This window comes from Lepidochelys kempii, chromosome 1 (assembly GCF_965140285.1).
Source record: "Lepidochelys kempii isolate rLepKem1 chromosome 1, rLepKem1.hap1, whole genome shotgun sequence".
Taxonomy (NCBI): Eukaryota; Metazoa; Chordata; order Testudines; family Cheloniidae; genus Lepidochelys; species Lepidochelys kempii.
The window spans coordinates 252,005,004-252,022,361 of record NC_136380.1 but is presented as its reverse complement, the minus strand read 5'-3'; the positions used below and the strand labels follow the sequence as shown (position 1 = coordinate 252,022,361).

Genomic DNA, 17,358 nt, shown 5'->3' with positions numbered 1-17,358 from the left:
TGCATTCCCTCCCCCCCCCCTCTCTTTCTCTCTCTCTCTCTCTCTGTGATCTTGGTTAACTCATTTAGTTGGCTGCTTCAGTCTCTCCACCTGTAATAGGGGTATTAATACCTATGTCATAGGACCATTGTGAGGACGAGCTAGTTAATGTAATTAAAGTGTGCTGCTAAGTGTTATGAGATTGATTTTACTAAATCTAACGCTGAACCACCATTGATTCCTTCGTCTATTCCGTTCTTAATATTTAGATTGAACATGTGTCCAGTTCTACACAACTGTGTGAGAGCAGGACAGATTGAAAGGTGTCAGCATTCATGCTTCAACTGACTGCCCAGGTGGCATCATAGCATGTATCACACTATGGCTGTGAGTGTCAAGATCCAAGATCCTCACTCACTTAGCATCACAGAAGTGACACATGGGGTACTTTCAGAAAGAATGGGGCACCCCATTCCACCTTCCTGTCCCTCAGGATCCAACCAAAGAGATCCTATACTAAAAAGATGAGGAATTGGAAAAGATCCCCATTAGAAAATAAAAAGGACCTAGATGATTAGAACATCACAAATGGAGTATTATCATTTGAAATGTGGGTAAAGTAGTTAGAAGAGAAAACCCCAAAGGAACAACAATCCTGGGTGTTTGTTTCTTTGTTTGGCTTTTGGGTTGTTTTAATTGTAAACGTCCTTGCTAATAACAAGTCAGAGAACTATGATGCTATACATCAAAGAAACCAAGATATATAGGTAGAATAGTCTCATACTATTCTGTGAGGTATCACCAACTCTTTAAGTGGAGTGTTGTAAACAAATCACTTAGGGTTTGATTGAAACTTAGGGCTTAGCTCTGTGTAAGGGGCAGTGCATAGCTGAATGCCCCAGAAGGAGGCCTGAGATGAATTGTGACACGGAGCCACATTGGGAATATGATTCCTTCCTTCCCTATTGTTTCTCTCTTGTTCTTGGAGCAGGTATAGGTTCTACCCCTCCCTGTCCTTCTGCTGGGGAAAGGTACTGAGTGTATAGGCCCTGCTTCCTCCTTCCCCCAGCTTCCCCATGTCTGAAACTGCAATTTCGGAAGGGTTAACATGGGTGCGGAGGGGGAAAGTGTCCTAATTCCCCTACTCTCCAGAGCAGGTCTGTAGGGCTCTGTCACAATCCAGCACTTAATGTGGAACTACTTCAATTTGCAAGGGCAGCCAAAAGATACTTGTCTTTGTTGTCTGTTGTAATGCGATAAAAGATGGAATTGCCTTCATTTTAAAGTGGATGTTGAAGCTAAGGGATGGATCATTTCAAATTTCTGCTAATAGTGCCATACATAGAATGGAGGGGAGGGGACCTTTCCTATTTCACTTTGCTCAAGTAGTAGATAACTTGTGTTACAATCTCAGGCACGGATCCTACACAGTGGAACATACGGGTGCTTGCTGCACCTCTGTGGAGGCCCCACAGACATCTCTATGTCTCCATTGACTAAAATGTAACTGACAGTTCACAGGGCACAATACAATTTGTAGCATTTTTCAAATCAAATGATAATGGAGCAGGCAAAACTTTTGTTTCCTCCACGTGGTTAGCATTTTTTAAAATTGAGTTTCCTTTTTGGAGGGGCAGAATGGCAGTAGATTTGGATAATTTACTTTAAAATTTAAATATATAAATATGTAAGGATATTTTCTTAAAATATACAGACTTAATGCTTAAAGATAACAGAAATTAAGAAAAGCAATAGGGAGAAAACAAACAAAAGAAAGAGAGGGAACAAGTCAAGGAAACAAAAAGGGAGGTGATTATGAGTTTAGTTTATGGTTCTCACAAACTGATTAGTTGTTCTTGGTTATCAGCTCTATTGGTTTACTATTGAGTTTGGTCTCTGCAAACAAAATGGATCCATCAAAGCTTATGGGGCAGGACTCCTTTCATCATACGGGGAGCTTGTGGTAAGTAAAATGTATTTATTATTGAGGGATTCCTATGATCCATTTTCTAACGTTTGTGGGGAAAGTTAATGAATGTTTTCTGACATAAAAATATTCTGAGGATCATTTTAAAAAACACTTGATCATCACATTTAGAACCTTACTCCTTCTACCCTAGAGAAATTCAGATATTCCCTTCTCTCCTACAACAGACATTACAAATATGAATAGAAAAGTTATAGCTTTGTCTGTCTTCCAACTAAATAATCAACATAGCCTTGAAAACTAACCATACTTGTGAACTAATAGACTGTCTCCTCATGGTACCTTCACCAGTACAAGCTTGGTCTCTCTCAGCATATGCACAATGTACCCAGCTCTTTGATGGCATCAGCAGTAACCAGGTAGAGAGCCGGTAGCCTGCTGTCAAAATAAGTCAGTGAGGACTTGTCAAGGATATGCAACAGTCTGAAGTTGACCGCAGCTGCATCACAGGTCATTAGAAAAACACTATTTAAAAAGATTAGCCGCACAGTTGCCCTGTCCTGTTCAAAACTGGTTCAGGGATGCAACCCCCACCCCCACAATCCCCTTTTGGGTTGGGACCCCCATGGTTACAACATCATGAAATTTTGGGTTTAGACATCTGAAAACATGAAATTTACCAATTTTCAAATCCTATGGCCATGAAATTGACCATAATGGACCCTGAATTTGGTAGAGATGACCACAGATGCCTTGGCAGATCAAAACCTGGCAGACAGAAGCACGGTTGTCTGACATTAAGATAGTGTAGCTGCTTGTTGTTCACTAGAGGGTGTTATCCGGGGTTCTTTCAACCCGAAGCTCTTGGTAACTTTTACTCTGTACGAGGTGGTGTCAGGAAATAAATCAGGGGAGACACGGCCGTCCGACCAATAGATGGCTGGCACAAATAGGACAACACAAGAGTGCTTTCAATTAAAGCTAAACTTTAGTCTCAAGCACTTACACACATCCGCAACAGGTTAGTAAAACACCCCCAACCCTTGATAATTACCAAAGCTGAGTGGCTCTCGAGTGACACAGTGGCAGGCTTCCGGTGGCCAAATCTTCCATCTGCCGGTGGGGACTGCAAGATGTATCCAGAGGGAGAGGCCAAAAAGAGTCCAACTACCTCAAACTTTTCCCCCTTATTTATACATTAGTAATAGAATGACATGTCCCTTAAAGAAAACTTGTTAAATAAGCAGTTTCAATGGTCAAGCAAGAGGTTCCTTCTGATTATTGATTAACCACGTGTGGGTTTTTCCAGAGTTTGGAGCCTTGAGGCCCCAGTAGGCATTCCTGGGGAACATCCTGCTCTTTGAAAATGCATGTATCAGCAACTTCAACATAAATCTTATCAGGAAGGATACGGAGTCAAGTTGCCCTTTCTGTGGCACCCAAAACCCCCTCCCCTCCTGCCTTGGTCAAGCTGCATGGCCACTTTACAGTCTGCTGACTTGGCTACTTTTAGCAACAAGCCATAGTGGTTTCAGGCACTTTACTGGTTTGCCAAAATCTCCCCATACAGAGGGCAGTGAGTCTTCTGGGATTGGTGTGCTCCTAACTCCTGCAAACCAAACTGCAGGGTTCAGTTTCCAAACTGAATGGTGCACAGTTTGCAGAGCTTTCCTTTATGGTATGCAGGGAAAGCTTCCCTCGTTAACTCCCGTATAGAAGTATGTGTGTCTTTGTTACAATGTGGTATTGCGATCTTGTGCATGACCATTTTTAAAACCTGTATTATAGAGGTACAGCACCTATATATATATATATATAATACTGGACTTTCTCACGTTGAACCAAAAAATCAGCGTCCATCTCCACAAATTATGCTCAATTACCATACAGTTGGTTTAGACTTATACCTGTTCTAGGATAAAGTCTGCAGGCTACTGATATTTTCTTAAACATCCCTCTGTCTTCACCATATGCACTGTCAACAAATATAAGGTTATAGCGGATTTTATTTATCTTTTAAAACCTGTCAGATCCATTATCCAAACTGAATATGAGGCAAGGATCAACATTTGTTTTATCCCCTTATCTATCTAGGTGACCAGACAGCAAAATCAGGGCAGGGGGTGGGAGGTAATAGGCTTCTATATAAGAAAAAGCCTCAAATATCAGGACTGTCCCTATAAAATCGGAACATCTGGTCACCCTAGATCTGTCTGAATACTTTATAGCTTTAAATCTAATTTATTTCAGCATTAAGCAGGGTAATAAAGGATACTGGTGCTCATGTCTCCAAATATATATGTTTTGAGGCACCTAGGTTAAAGTTCAGAAGCTCAGTAAAGGTTAACTAGTTGTTTTTCAGCATGGCCTCTAGAGATTTTGACAGAGCTTTAAATCTCCTTTAAGTGATTAATCACAATAGAGGAATCCAGTCAAGTCCTAAGGCTAGGTCTGTGGTGAGAGAAACTGAGTGAGTGTACGACCTTGGTTGTAAAGGCTAAAGTTACATCTGCCATTTAACTGAATGTAGAAGGCAAGTGCTTTGTATTGCTCTTGGGGCTGCCTAATTTTCTCATTAAGAACTGTAGAATCAGTCGGAGACGTTTTAACTCTTCCCTGCTAACTGCTGCTACTTCATTTTAAAATCAACCACTCTATTCCATATTATCAAGGTTCCCATACTGTGCTCATCACAGCAGTCTGAATGCCTTCCAATACCTCATTAAGTAACTCGACTAACATCCCCATGTGTTCTCTCATTCTCTATCCCCGGGGGATATTTTTTAAAATATACACGTTGCTGTGTACTTATGTTACAGAAGGCAAGGTCAAAGGGATGCACTTTGCTCTTGGGGTAAAAGGTGGTGAGGTTTGTGATGGCCCTTAATACCTGGCATGGAGGGATTCATTCCACAGTCTCAGACCAGCCCCGGCGAAAGTTCTAGCTCCAGCAATTTTTACCCTTATTGCAGGGGTGAAAGTAACTTAAAGGACTTACCAGCACGCCGGACTCCTGAGCTGGGGGCAAGGCCTCAACTGGAAGGGGCATGGCCTCAACTGGAAGGCACTGGGCCTTTAGAGCCCCGGGCCCTTTAAATCAAGATTTAAAGGGCCCTGGGCTCCGGCTGCGGTAGTGGCGGCTGGGAGCCCCGAGCCCTTTAAATCACTGCCGGGGCTATCAGCTGAAGAGGTGGCTGGGAGCCCCGGGGCTCGGGGACCATTTAAAGGGGGCCTGGGGCTCCGGCCACCACTTCCGCAGCGGAGCCCTGCGCCCTTTAAATCACCACCAGAACCCCACTGCTGGAGCCTTGGGGTAGCGGTGGCGGGGCTCCAGCGGTGATTTAAAGGGCCAGGAGCTCCCAGCCACTGCTACCGCAACGGCGCCCCGGGCCCATTAAATCGCCACTGGAGCCCCAAGGGTCCTGGCCACCTCTGCTACCCGGGGGCAACGGGGCTCTGGCAGCAATTTAAAGGGCCAGGGGCTCCAGCTGCTGCTGGGAGCCCCAGGCCCTTTAAATTGCCACCTGGCGAAGCTGGTCCAGGATGGTGCACCGGCTCTCGCTGGTACGCCACAACGGAGCGTACCGGCTTAATTTCACCTCTGCCTTATTGTAGAGAGTTCCGTTGTGTCAAAGAAGCGGAGTTATTGACCCTGATTTATATCTCAGAGTACTAGGTGGCCTTTTAGGTATCCTGGGCCCAGGTTACAGAGCGCCATAAAGGTACAGACTGAGACCTTGTACCTGAATTGAAATTCTATTGGAAACTAGTGTGGAGAGCAGAAGCTAGATGTGATGTGCTCACAGTAGCCTATGTTGCAGGAGGAGAGGTGCTGTGCCATACTGAACTAGTTAGGTCTTCCTAGGTGCTGAAGGCTTCATGTCCAGATACATCACAGTGCTGTAGTTTACATGAGGTGTGAATAAATGAGTCCAGGTCACTGTCCACCAGGATGGGACAGAGTCTCTCAGCCATCAGAGCTGATAGAAAGCATTATTCCTGGATACTGCTATATGAAAGCTTGGTGTCAGTGAAGAATCCAAGAGTCCTCCTAAACTATGGATTGAATTATTCAGTTATCAATGGATCTAATGGAGACTTCACTGTAGCAGTACACTCTTCCGAATGTTTTCTTCTGCCCACCAGCATCACCTCAACTTTGCTCAGGTTCAGCTTCAGCCAATTGTTCTTATTCCATGAGCTGATCTCATCCAAGCACTGGGCCATCTTGATGGTAGTGGTATGATCCTATGTGGTGAAGGATAGCTAGAGTTCTGTGTCATCTGCATGTTGTTGTATGTGAGTCCATGCTATCTGACTAGCTGACCTAGTGGCTGCATGTAGGTGTTGAACGGGACCAGAGAACCATGTCTGACTCTAAGCGTAGCAGTTGTGGTGAATCTGCTAACCAAACTTGCCTTCCCCGAACTGTATGGATAATCACAAATCAGCTTTCAGTACTGTACTGTAAGTTCACTATACCATAACTGCCAGCCATTCAGCATTGTGTAAAACTAGTAGCTGACAGCCCATGCTGTGAGACAGCTGTAATTCATCAAGTCATGTGTGTAATATTGTGGTGATATTCTAAACAAAAAGAGCTTTCTGTCATGTTTGTAGCTGTTCTCATTGCTTCACATTGACTCTACAGATCATCTAGACTTCTGAGTGATGTTTGGGGTTATTGTATGTGCTGGTTGTGGTGTTATTTGCATGGTTGTGTTGATTTGGGCTAGGTTGTGTTGTGCTGGGAGAGATGTGATAATCTGCTTGGGTGACTAATGAAGGGTATGTACTGCCATGAGGATCTATGTGTGTTCAGGGTTATTGTGTATGTTGGTTGTGTAGGTGTCTGTGTTGATTTGTGGCAGGTTGTGCTGAGAGATTTGAGTTGATTTATGTGGTTGGTAGCTGGGTGCATGGGTGTGGCAACTGAACCAAGTAATCCACCATCTGTGTAGTCTCTCTCATACAACCAATGAAAATGTTGCATGCAAATTAGCAGTAGAGTATTGGTGCTGATTGGTTGAGTTACCTCTGATATCACAATGACCTAGGGCTCATCTCATTGCATAGATAAATGCCTTACTGTAACTGTATAACATGGGTGTAATTCATAAAGTTAAAATGGCTTAAAACTTAAAAATTGGATGGTAACAGACTGTGAAACTCAGTGACGACTCAACCTGGTGATATTCTGAACAAAAAGAGCTCTCAGCCGTGCTCGTAGCTGCTTCTGTTGCTTCACACAGACTCAGACTTTTTAGGCTTCAGAATGACGTTTATGGAATCTTATTATATAGGTGCTCCTCGTCCTTGTGTTCAAAAATTCATAGATTCCAAGGCCAAAATGGACCATTTTGATCATATAGTGAGTCTCACCTCCTGTATAACACGGGCCATAGAACTAATAATTCCAAGAGCATATCTTTTAGAAAAACATCCAGTTTTGATTTGAGTATCCACCAAGACCCTCGGTAAATTGTTCCAACGGTTAATTACTCTCACTTTTAAAAGTTTATGCCCTATTTTAAGTCTGAATTTGTCTAGCTTCAACTTCCTGATATTGGATCATGTTATACCTTTCTCTTCTAAATTGAAGAGCCCATTATTAAATATTTGTTCCCCATATAGGTACTCACAGACTAATCAAATCACCCCTTAACCTTCTCTTCATTAAGCTAAGTAGAATGAGCTCCATGACTCATCACTATTTTCTAATCCTTTAATCATTCTTGTGGCTCTTCTCTGAACTTCTCCATTTTATCAACATCCTTCCTGAATTGTGGATACCAGAACTGGACACTGTATTCCAGCAGTGGTTAGACCAGTGCCAAATACAGAGGCAAAATAACCTCTTCTCCAACTCAATATTCCTTTATTTATGCATCCAAGAATTGCATTACCCCTTTTGGCCACAGAATCGCACTGGGAGCTCATGTTCTGCTGATTATGCACCACAACTCCCAAATCTTTTTCAGAGTCACTGCTTTCCAGGATAGAATCTCCTATCGTGTAAGTATGCCCTACATTCTGTGTTCCTAGATATATACAGTTACATTTAGCCATATTAAAATGCATATTGTTTGCCTGTGTCCAGCTTACCAAGCAATCTTGATCACTCTGTAGCAGGGACATGTCTTCTTTCTTATTTATCACTTCCTCGATTTTTGTGTCATCTGCAAACTTGATCAGTGATTTTATGTTTTCTTCCATATCCTTAATAAAAATGTTACATAGCGAAGGACCAAGAACCAGTCCCTGCTGGACCCCACTATAAACATTTCTATTCAAAGATGATTCCCCACTTACAATTACAGACCGACAGACCTACAGTTGAGACCTATCAGCTAGCCAGCTTTTTTGTGTGCATTGTTAATATTATATCTTTCTAATTTTTAATCAAAATATTGTGCAGTACCAAGGCAAATGCTTTACAGAAGTCTAAGTCTATTACATCAACACTATTCCCTTTATCAACAAAGCTTGCAATCTCACCAGAAAAAAGATAAAAAATAAACATCCAGGCTGGGCTCTGTCCCTACATACAGTAAACTGTAAAGGCCCAGACACTGGTTCGGCAGAATTCAATACTGTACACGCTTCATTTGTAGCACAGTGAGTCCTTACCTTCTATGAGTTATATCAGCCCATCTGGGTTAAGCAGAACTTCCCACTAAAATCAGTGGGGAGTTCTGTGTAAACACTGATGGCACAGTGTGTTCCCACTGTTTTTGAATTTCTAAAACCTGTCCTCATTGTTTCACAAAGCTAGCAATATCTATATGCAGCCTTTTGATTGCCCATTACTAACACACGTATCTCAGGCCATGTCTACATTACAAGTGCTACAGTAACACAGTTATGGTGCCATAACTATGCTGCTGTAGCGCAGATGCTTCTTATCGCACTGGAAGGGTATTTTCCGTCACTGTAGGAACTTCACCTCCCCAAGCAACAGTACCTCAGTCGATGGAGGTATTCATCTGTCTACCTAGCTGCATCTACATGGGGGTTAAGTCTGCATAACTACCCCTGAGTTCCATAGCTATGTCTGCATTTTATTTTTATTTCTTTTGGCCACACAATTAGGCAAGTTCTGTACCATTCCCCACAGCAAGCTACATTACTGAACAAGTTAGGGTGAACCTCAAAATATTCAGAGTTCTGGTTTGGTTCAGATAAGATTCTAAAAATTTACTTAATGAACTTGTTTGACTTTCTCAAGTCAGCACATTGGGCTGGAAATCTCACACAGTATCACTACCTCTTGAAATTTTATCACTAGTGTCATGATATTTGGTGGTGTTCTTCAAGCCACAGCATATGAATTAACGAGACTCTCAGCTGCTTTTTTTTTAAATGAAAGTTTCTAGATGCTTCTAGTCATAGTCAGAAACAGAGCACACAGAGCCTTTCTCATGGGATTTGGGTACTTCCTATAGCAATACTGGCTGAAATCAGCAGTGTAAAACACACCTCCAAACATTTCTGAACCTTTATAAAATGGCTATGTAAGTGGGTAGGCATGTGTGGCTGTCCCTCACTGTCAATCTCAGAGGGTGGCTACACCTCTTTGCTGTCACGCACCTGGAACGACAGTCATACAAAGGAGAATTTAGCTGCCTCTAGATCTCAAACCCTCACGCAGGGCAGAGCTGTGAATAGTCTATGAGCCCAGGCCCTCAAGCAGGGTGGGGCACCACACAGTCTAGGGCTCAGGAGGGGGGTGAGCCCCACACAGTCTAGCATCCTAGCTCAGTGGACGGTAGAGCAACACAGGCCTCCTGGCCTATGATGGGAAGGCTGCCACCCCAGGGGTGAGATGGTGGGAGTACGGCCCACCTGACTCCACCACGTCCCAGCCCAGGGCCCTAACAGTGGCAGGATGATCCAGCCACAACATGCTGACCTAGAGTCAGCCAGCAACATAGCCAGATAGTAGTCGACTGCTCCTGGGCTACTACCTGAACCCTGGGGTCATCCTCCGTCTCCCCAGGGTACACTGCCAGTGGCAAGCCCAGCAGCTTCTCAGTATCAGCTGGGGGTAGCTCGGGAGAGTCCTCAAAGCAAAAGAAGTCTTCTGCGGTCTCCTGCATTAGCAGTGGGGAGAACATGTTAATCTCCCTTTGTGGCTGCAACCCAACTGAGCTACAGGGTCCACCTTTTATACTTCCTGTTCCTCTCCCACCCCTCTGCTTCTGGTGTGGTGAGTGTGGCTTTCCTGGTTCTGCCCACTAGGGGGCATCTGGCTGTCCCTTGCTGTCAATCTCCAAGGATGGCCACACCTCTTTGCTACAGGTTGGTTGTGCAACAGGCTAAGTGGAACTGGAGAAAGAGGACAAGATGTCAGGAAGACCATACACTGGTGTGAGACTAGAGGCTCAGGAATGCAGGCATGAGGATTGTTCCTCCGCGTGGCTTGAAGACAAACAAGTCATGCCTCAGAATGTAAAGATGGCCTCTCAATATGTTTAATAGAGCTTTGTTTCTTTCATCTCCATGAGCTTGTTGCATAATTTATTGCTAATTAAATAAGTTGATGGGACTTTTAAAATAAAACTAAAGAGGATTGTGGGGTGAAGGGACAGCTGTGTTACTGAAACCAGGAGCTTTATAACCTTTCAGAATAAATGTTTAATTAGCATCACACCCTGAATTTGATTCTAGAAAAGGGCTATGATATGCCCACCCTGGATTGTTGCAATGGATGAAACATCTTCTTTTCCATGTGTGTTGTGTTAGTGAAAAGTTATGAAAATAAACTTTAAACTGTAAATGTAGACTCCTAATCGTAATTTATCTTGCCCTGTCCCAAATGCACCTTAGAATCTTAATCAGTACAATGGATCTTTATTTTGTTAAGTCTTTATGCACAAATTCTAACCTTTTGTGTTGTTATTTGTTTTTAAAGTATGCGTTATCAAATAAGCCTGAGCACAAACCGTTTGATCCCGAACTGACTGCAGTTCATCCATATCAGGATCAGACCTTCCAACCTGTCTATTTTGTAGCAGAAAATTTTGAAGATGCCAAGGCCAAACTCCAGTGAGTATGTCACCAATGCCCATTCTTTTCATTGAGCCAAATACCTTGGGCCAAATGCTAATCTCCAAGTCACAGGAGGCACTACTATACCCCTGCCCAATCTGGCAGCTGAGCTAAGGTTAGAAGCTGGGCTCCCTTCACAGTGTCAAGATAGATCCAGCCTCATTCCATAAAACATGATGGCTGACTCAGAACACACACAATCTGCACATTTGTTTAATAAATAAAAGTAAATACTGCTTTTGAAAAGCAATAGTTGCAAATAAGATGCCATCTACATACCTATCCAGCCCCCAAACCCAACATCCAAAAGATGCCTTACTCACGTTTGTCCTCGCAACATCTCTCTGAGGTAGGTTCTGTTTCTGAAAGGTAGAGAGATTAAATGACTTTCCCAAAGTCACACAGAAAGTTTGTGGCAATCAGGAATTAAAGTTAGATCTCTTGTAGCCCCGTCAAGGGGCTTTACCATAAGGCCATCCTTCTATCCCAAATATGTAAGCACAAGGGAACAGAATTAAAATTCACAGTCAACATAGGTTCTGGCATAACATCAGAGTGCAACCTAGGTAACAGGCTTCAGAGTAGCAGCCGTGTTAGTCTGTATTCGCAAAAAGAAAAGGAGTACTTGTGGCACCTTAGAGACTAACCAATTTATTTGAGCATGAGCTTTCGTGCGCTACAGCTCACTTCATCGGATGCATTCAGTGGAAAGTACAGTGGGGAGATTTATATACACAGAGAACATGAAACAATGGGTGTTACCATACACACTGTAACAAGAGAGTGATCACTTAAGGTGAGCTATTACCAGCAGGAGAGCGGGGGCTGGGGGAGGAAGAAAACCTTTTGTAGTGATAATCAAGGTGGGCCATTGCCAGCAAAAAGAAAAGGAGTACTTGTGGCACCTTAGAGACTAACCAATTTATTTGAGCATAAGCTTTCGTGAGTGAGCTGTAGCTCACGAAAGCTTATGCTAAAATAAATTGGTTAGTCTCTAAGGTGCCACAAGTACTCCTTTTCTTTTTGCGAATACAGACTAACACGGCTGCTACTCTGAAACATTGCCAGCAGTTAACAGGAACATCTGAGGAGCGGGGGGGGGGGAATAAACATGGGGAAATAGTTTTATTTTGTGTAATGACACATCCAATCCCAGTCTCTATTCAAGCCTAAGTTAATTATATCCAGTTTGCAAATTAATTCCAATTCAGCAGTCTCTCATTGGAGTCTGTTTTTGAAGTCTTTTTGTTGTAATATTACGACCTTTAGGTCTGTAATCGAGTGATCAGAGAGATTGAAGTGTTCTCCGACTGGTTTTTGAATGTTATAATTCTTGACATCTGATTTGTGTCCATTTATTCTTTTACGTAGAGACTGTCCAGTTTCACCAATGTATATGGCAGAGGGGCATTGCTGGCACATGATGGCATATATCACATTGGTGGATGTGCAGGTGAACGAGCCTCTGATAGTGTGGCTGATGTGATTAGGCCCTATGATGGTGTCCCCTGAATAGATATGTGGAGACAGTTGGCAACGGGCTTTGTTGCAAGGATAGGTTCCTGGGTTAGTGGCTCTGTTGTGTGGTGTGTGGTTGCTGGTAAGTATTTGCTTCAGGTTGGGGGGCTGTCTGTAGGCAAGGACTGGTCTGTCTCCCAAGATCTGTGAGAGTGATGGGTCGTCCTTCAGGATAGGTTGTAGATCCTTGATGATGCGTTGGAGAGGTTTTAGTTGGGGGCTGAAGGTGATGGCTAGTGGCCTTCTGTTATTATCTTTGTTGGGCCTGTCCTGTAGTAGGTGACTTTTGGGTACTCTTCTGGCTCTGTCAATTTGTTTCGTCACTTCAGCAGGTGGGTACTGTAGTTGTAAGAATGCTTGATAGAGATCTTGTAGGTGTTTGTCTCTGTCTGAGGGGTTGGAGCAACTGCAGTTATATCGCAGAGCTTGGCTGTAGACAATGGATGGTGTGGTGTGGTCAGGGTGAAAGCTGGAGGCATGTAGGTAGGAATAGCAGTCAGTAGGTTTCCGGTATAGGGTGGTGTTTATGTGCTTATTAGCTTATTAGCACTGTCGTGTCCAGGAAGTGGATCTCTTGTGTGGACTGGTCCAGGCTGAGGTTGATGGTGGGATGGAAATTGTTGAAAGCATGGTGGAATTCCTCAAGGGCTTCTTTTCCATGGGTCCAGATGATGAAGATGTCATCAATATACCACAAGTAGAGTAGGGGCATTAGGGGAGGAGAGCTGAGGAAGTGTTGTTCTAAGTCAGCCATAAAAATGTTGGCATACTGTGGGGCCATGCGGGTACCCATAGCAGTGCTGCTGATTTGAAGGTATACATTGTCCCCAAATGTGAAATAGTTATGCGTGAGGACACAGTCACAAAGTTCAGCCACCAGGTTAGTCGTGATATTATCGGGGATAGTGTTCTTGACGGCTTGTAGTCCATCTTTGTGTGGAATGTTGGTGTAGAGGGCTTCTACATCCATAGTGGCCAGGATGGTGTTTTCAAGAAGATCACCAATGGATTGTAGTTTCCTCAGGAAGTCAGTGGTATCTCGAAGATAGCTGGGAGTGCTGGTAGCTCTTTTAAAACAAGAAGAAAAGGAGGACTTGTGGCACCTTAGAGACTAACAAATTTATTTGAGCATAAGCTTTCGTGAGCTACAGCTCACTTCATCAGAGTGTGTGCGGGGGAGATAATTTCCTAGATATTTTAAAAAAGGTAATAAAAAAATCCTATTGTGTAACAATGCCCTCCCCTGCTCCCAGCAGTGTTTGAACACTGAACCATCAGCACATAAGTGGCAGTAGGAGAAGGCAGCTATTGGTTGTAGTGGTGGGGAAGAGGCTGCTGGGGCCATGTGCTGGGTCAGGGTGGGGAATTTATAAAGGTGAGCCCAATCCAAATCTCTTTTCCCCCACCTCCTGGAGAGGCTGCCTTTTCCCAGGGCTCCCAGTGTACAGTCTGCTATTGCGGAGTAGCAGCAATGTAGGCCTCGCCTTAGGTTACAGTGTTCAGTTATTTTCGTACTCTGCCAAAATGTTGCTGACAGCTCACCCGACTGAAGAAAAATGGTGATTTTTCAAAAGTGTAAATCTCAGTTAAATCTGAAGAGAATGTCATGGAACAATGAAAAGGCAATTTTCCGGCTTCAGGGCTTTATCCATGCCAAATTTCAAAAGCCGACTGCAATGGAGGTTTTGCAGCTTCTCAATAAAAAGAAAAGCTTCACAAGAATCCTTCATGGTGGAAAGTGTTAGGTAACCTAAATGTAGGGATTGCTTCCAGCTCCCCGTACAATTATATAAATTCCAAATGGAAACATTGACATAAATGACTGCTACTGATAGTCCCTTCATTCAAAGATAAGGGAAGAGGGCCCATAACATGTGTCTCTGTGAGTGTTTTACTTCTGTGTCAAAATGGTTACCTCTTATTCTAAATAGAAATAAATGAAAATTGAAAGGGTGTGCTACACTTCTGCCTTGCTCCAGCTCATTGATGGTGTAAAACAGGAGTAACATAGTGGTAAATAAGGCCTTATAGGTTTTATATTTAGAATTTTGTCTGCAGATTCAAATGTCATTTACCTATCTCTTATATTTTCCCCCACCCCCACCCCCTCAATAGAAAATATGCTCTGAAGATCAAGAAGCCTTTTTATCTTCACTATGATCCATTCACCTGCAGCATAGAGGTTCTGAATACACCTCAGAAAGTCAAGAACACGCTCAGTCAAATGAAAGAGGAGCTGAAAAACCTCTGCTTTGCCCTTGAACAAAACCCCTCTTAAAAACCTGTCTTAGCTGGTGCTGAAATGTGTACAAATAACTCTAGAACTTACTGATTTCTAGTGGTGAAACTGTGTGTCTGAAAAGCCTAACTCATGAGTAGCTGAGTCAGTCTAATCACCTCAGTGGGTCAAGCTACACAATCTTAGCCACATTCATGACTTGTTATAGTATGTTTCAGTGACAAACAACAAAATCTTCTACTTTTGATAGGCAATGTAAGCTAGCATTGAGTGGAGTATATTTATCTACTGTTGTACCCTTTATTGCATTATACTGATATATAGAAACCCATGCCACTTTTCTAGGACTATCTCATTGAATGACACCACCTTTCAGACACGCGACTTTTGTTTGTCCATTAAATGACCCGAAACTATCTGGGCTGATAACTGCTTGAAAACATCATCTATAAATTTTTGGAGCTCAGTTCTGCAAACAGTTACTAAGACGTCTAATACGAGTTACCATGCATAGTCCCCTCAATATGCCCGGTAGAAAATGTTTGTAGGATCAGGCCTTGAACTTGCACATGGTATTTATTTGAGACTGCCACTTCATTTAACAGCCTTCATATACTGGTAGATAATTTAGTGCCAGTCACTGGGGCCCAAAGTTTGATATGGATTTACTTTCCTGTATTTCTCTCTCACACACACAATTTTTCTTTAGAGCCATTTTTTTCATTGCATCTTGTAGTAATATATCTGTCTGCTTCTTGCCAATTGGGGCAAAGGCAAAAATGTTTGATGACTAATAATAAATCATTTTGGAATAAATCAAGTTTTTTTTAAAAACCAAATATTATGTTCATCAAGCTGCTTATTTTGCTTTGTAGGCTGAACCATGTGCTCAAGAAAAAATAGGTGGAGAATAATGCCAGAGAGGAAGAGCTATCAAAATATTTTCTATAGATGGACTCTGCAGGCCATAGGGTCTCGTTCGTGAATTCCCTCTGAGAGACTGAATTTGGATTTTAGTCTTGAGTTTGGCTGGAGCTCAGAGTAGACCTATATTTGGAAGAAATGGCTTTGTTTTGTCCAAGGCCTCACACTTGCCTTGGAGGGACTCCAGGGCCGCCCACACACCCTTGTCTTTTCCAGTTCCTGGAGCAGTGAGAGAAAAAGAAATAACTTAGGGCCAGCTTCTCCTGCCCTTACACATGCTTATTAGTGCCTTACTTCTCGAATAAGGCCATTCATTGCAGTGGAATAACAGTGGCAGAATCTAGTCCTGAGCTGATTTTGGTGTTTTTAACAACACACTATTTTGACAAACTGCAAACTTAATGGCAATTGGCCAGATTCATCCCTGGTGTAACTTCATCAACTTCTATGGAGTTACAACAGTGATTAATGTGACTCATGATTTCAGGGGTAAATTGCTCTTTCCATAAGAGGCAAAACCTGCAGTCCTTACTCAAGCTCTAGGTCAGGGTCTCATATGATCCAGCAAAAGCTGTTCCAAAAGCAGCAGTCATCACACTTCCTTAAGGACTAAATTCTTTAACCCTTATTTGGTGTAAGGACAGAGCAAGAACTGCAGGGTTTGACCCAAAATGACGTGGACCAATTGCGTTGCTCTTACAATAGCTGTTGTTTCATCATCATAAAATAACCATGAAAAGACTAGCATATGGTGCCAGATGGGGGTGATAGAGGCTAGCAGCAGACAAAATCAAACAGAAAAAAACTATATATAGTTCACATTTGAGTTGTTTCATGTTAATCTCTCATAGAGTGACTTGAAAGCCAAGTAAAACATGTCTTGTGACTTGAAACTGAACTACTGATGAACTCCCTGTGGTGGATATTTTGCTTATCGTGATAAACTTATTTTTCCTAGATTGGTTGCATGTAAAACAAAACAGTGTATTTTATTAAATCTGTATTGTGTTTTTCTGTGATATGTGGGAGAATTCTTGGGAACGCGTTATTTTTTTTTCTCTTAGCCAACTCCATCCCTTACCCATTTTGACCCCTCTGAAGTCTCCAGGTGCCTGATTGCTGCATTGTGGACTTACAAGGAGTTCCCAGCATGGTCACTTCTTAGGATTTTGTGGACTTGACAAGGCAGGGAGACGAGTCCTAAGTATCCTCAAGTCTTCATGAAACTGGGCCATGTTTCTCCCCATTTCTCACCTCACCCTCCTCTTTCCTCCATTGAGGATCTGTATTTCATTGCAAGGCAAAGCTCTCACAGTCCAGTGGGACACCACTATTTCTCAACCACTTCCCTCTGAGACGTCTTCATTCTTTACACTGGGGCGAAGATGTGTTATGGACTGAACCTCCATCCTGACATGACCAATAAAATCAAACAAGGTGCAGGAGAAAATTATGACCCTTTCCCCATGAGTAGAAAGTATCACATCCTCAACAGTCCCACTCCCTACTGACCCAGGAGGAAAGAAGCAAACTCACATGATAAATTCCCAAAGGATCCTAAAACCGGTAATGAACGGATGTCTATACACATACAAAGGGGTCACTTAACCCACCACTGAAATGCAGCCACCTCCAAGATTCCCCTCAAGAGTGAATCTTTTTAACTGTTTAATAGCTAACTGAAGCACTACACAGCAAGTTAAGACAGGAAGCAAAGATA

At 42.9% G+C, this 17,358-nt stretch overlaps 1 protein-coding gene across 1 annotated transcript in view; it reads left to right on the top strand.

The window, feature by feature from the left end:
• The window catches only part of LOC140903027 (tyrosine 3-monooxygenase), a 45,040-nt gene extending 29,544 nt beyond the window's left edge, over positions 1-15,496 (top strand). The window contains exons 10-12 of the mRNA XM_073323657.2: positions 1,847-1,942; positions 10,821-10,954; positions 14,591-15,496. Of these exons, the coding sequence (XP_073179758.1) occupies positions 1,847-1,942; positions 10,821-10,954; positions 14,591-14,753 (393 nt within the window). The 3' untranslated portion in view covers positions 14,754-15,496. The remainder of the gene's footprint in view (positions 1-1,846; positions 1,943-10,820; positions 10,955-14,590) is intronic.
• Positions 15,497-17,358: the final 1,862 nt, after the last annotated feature.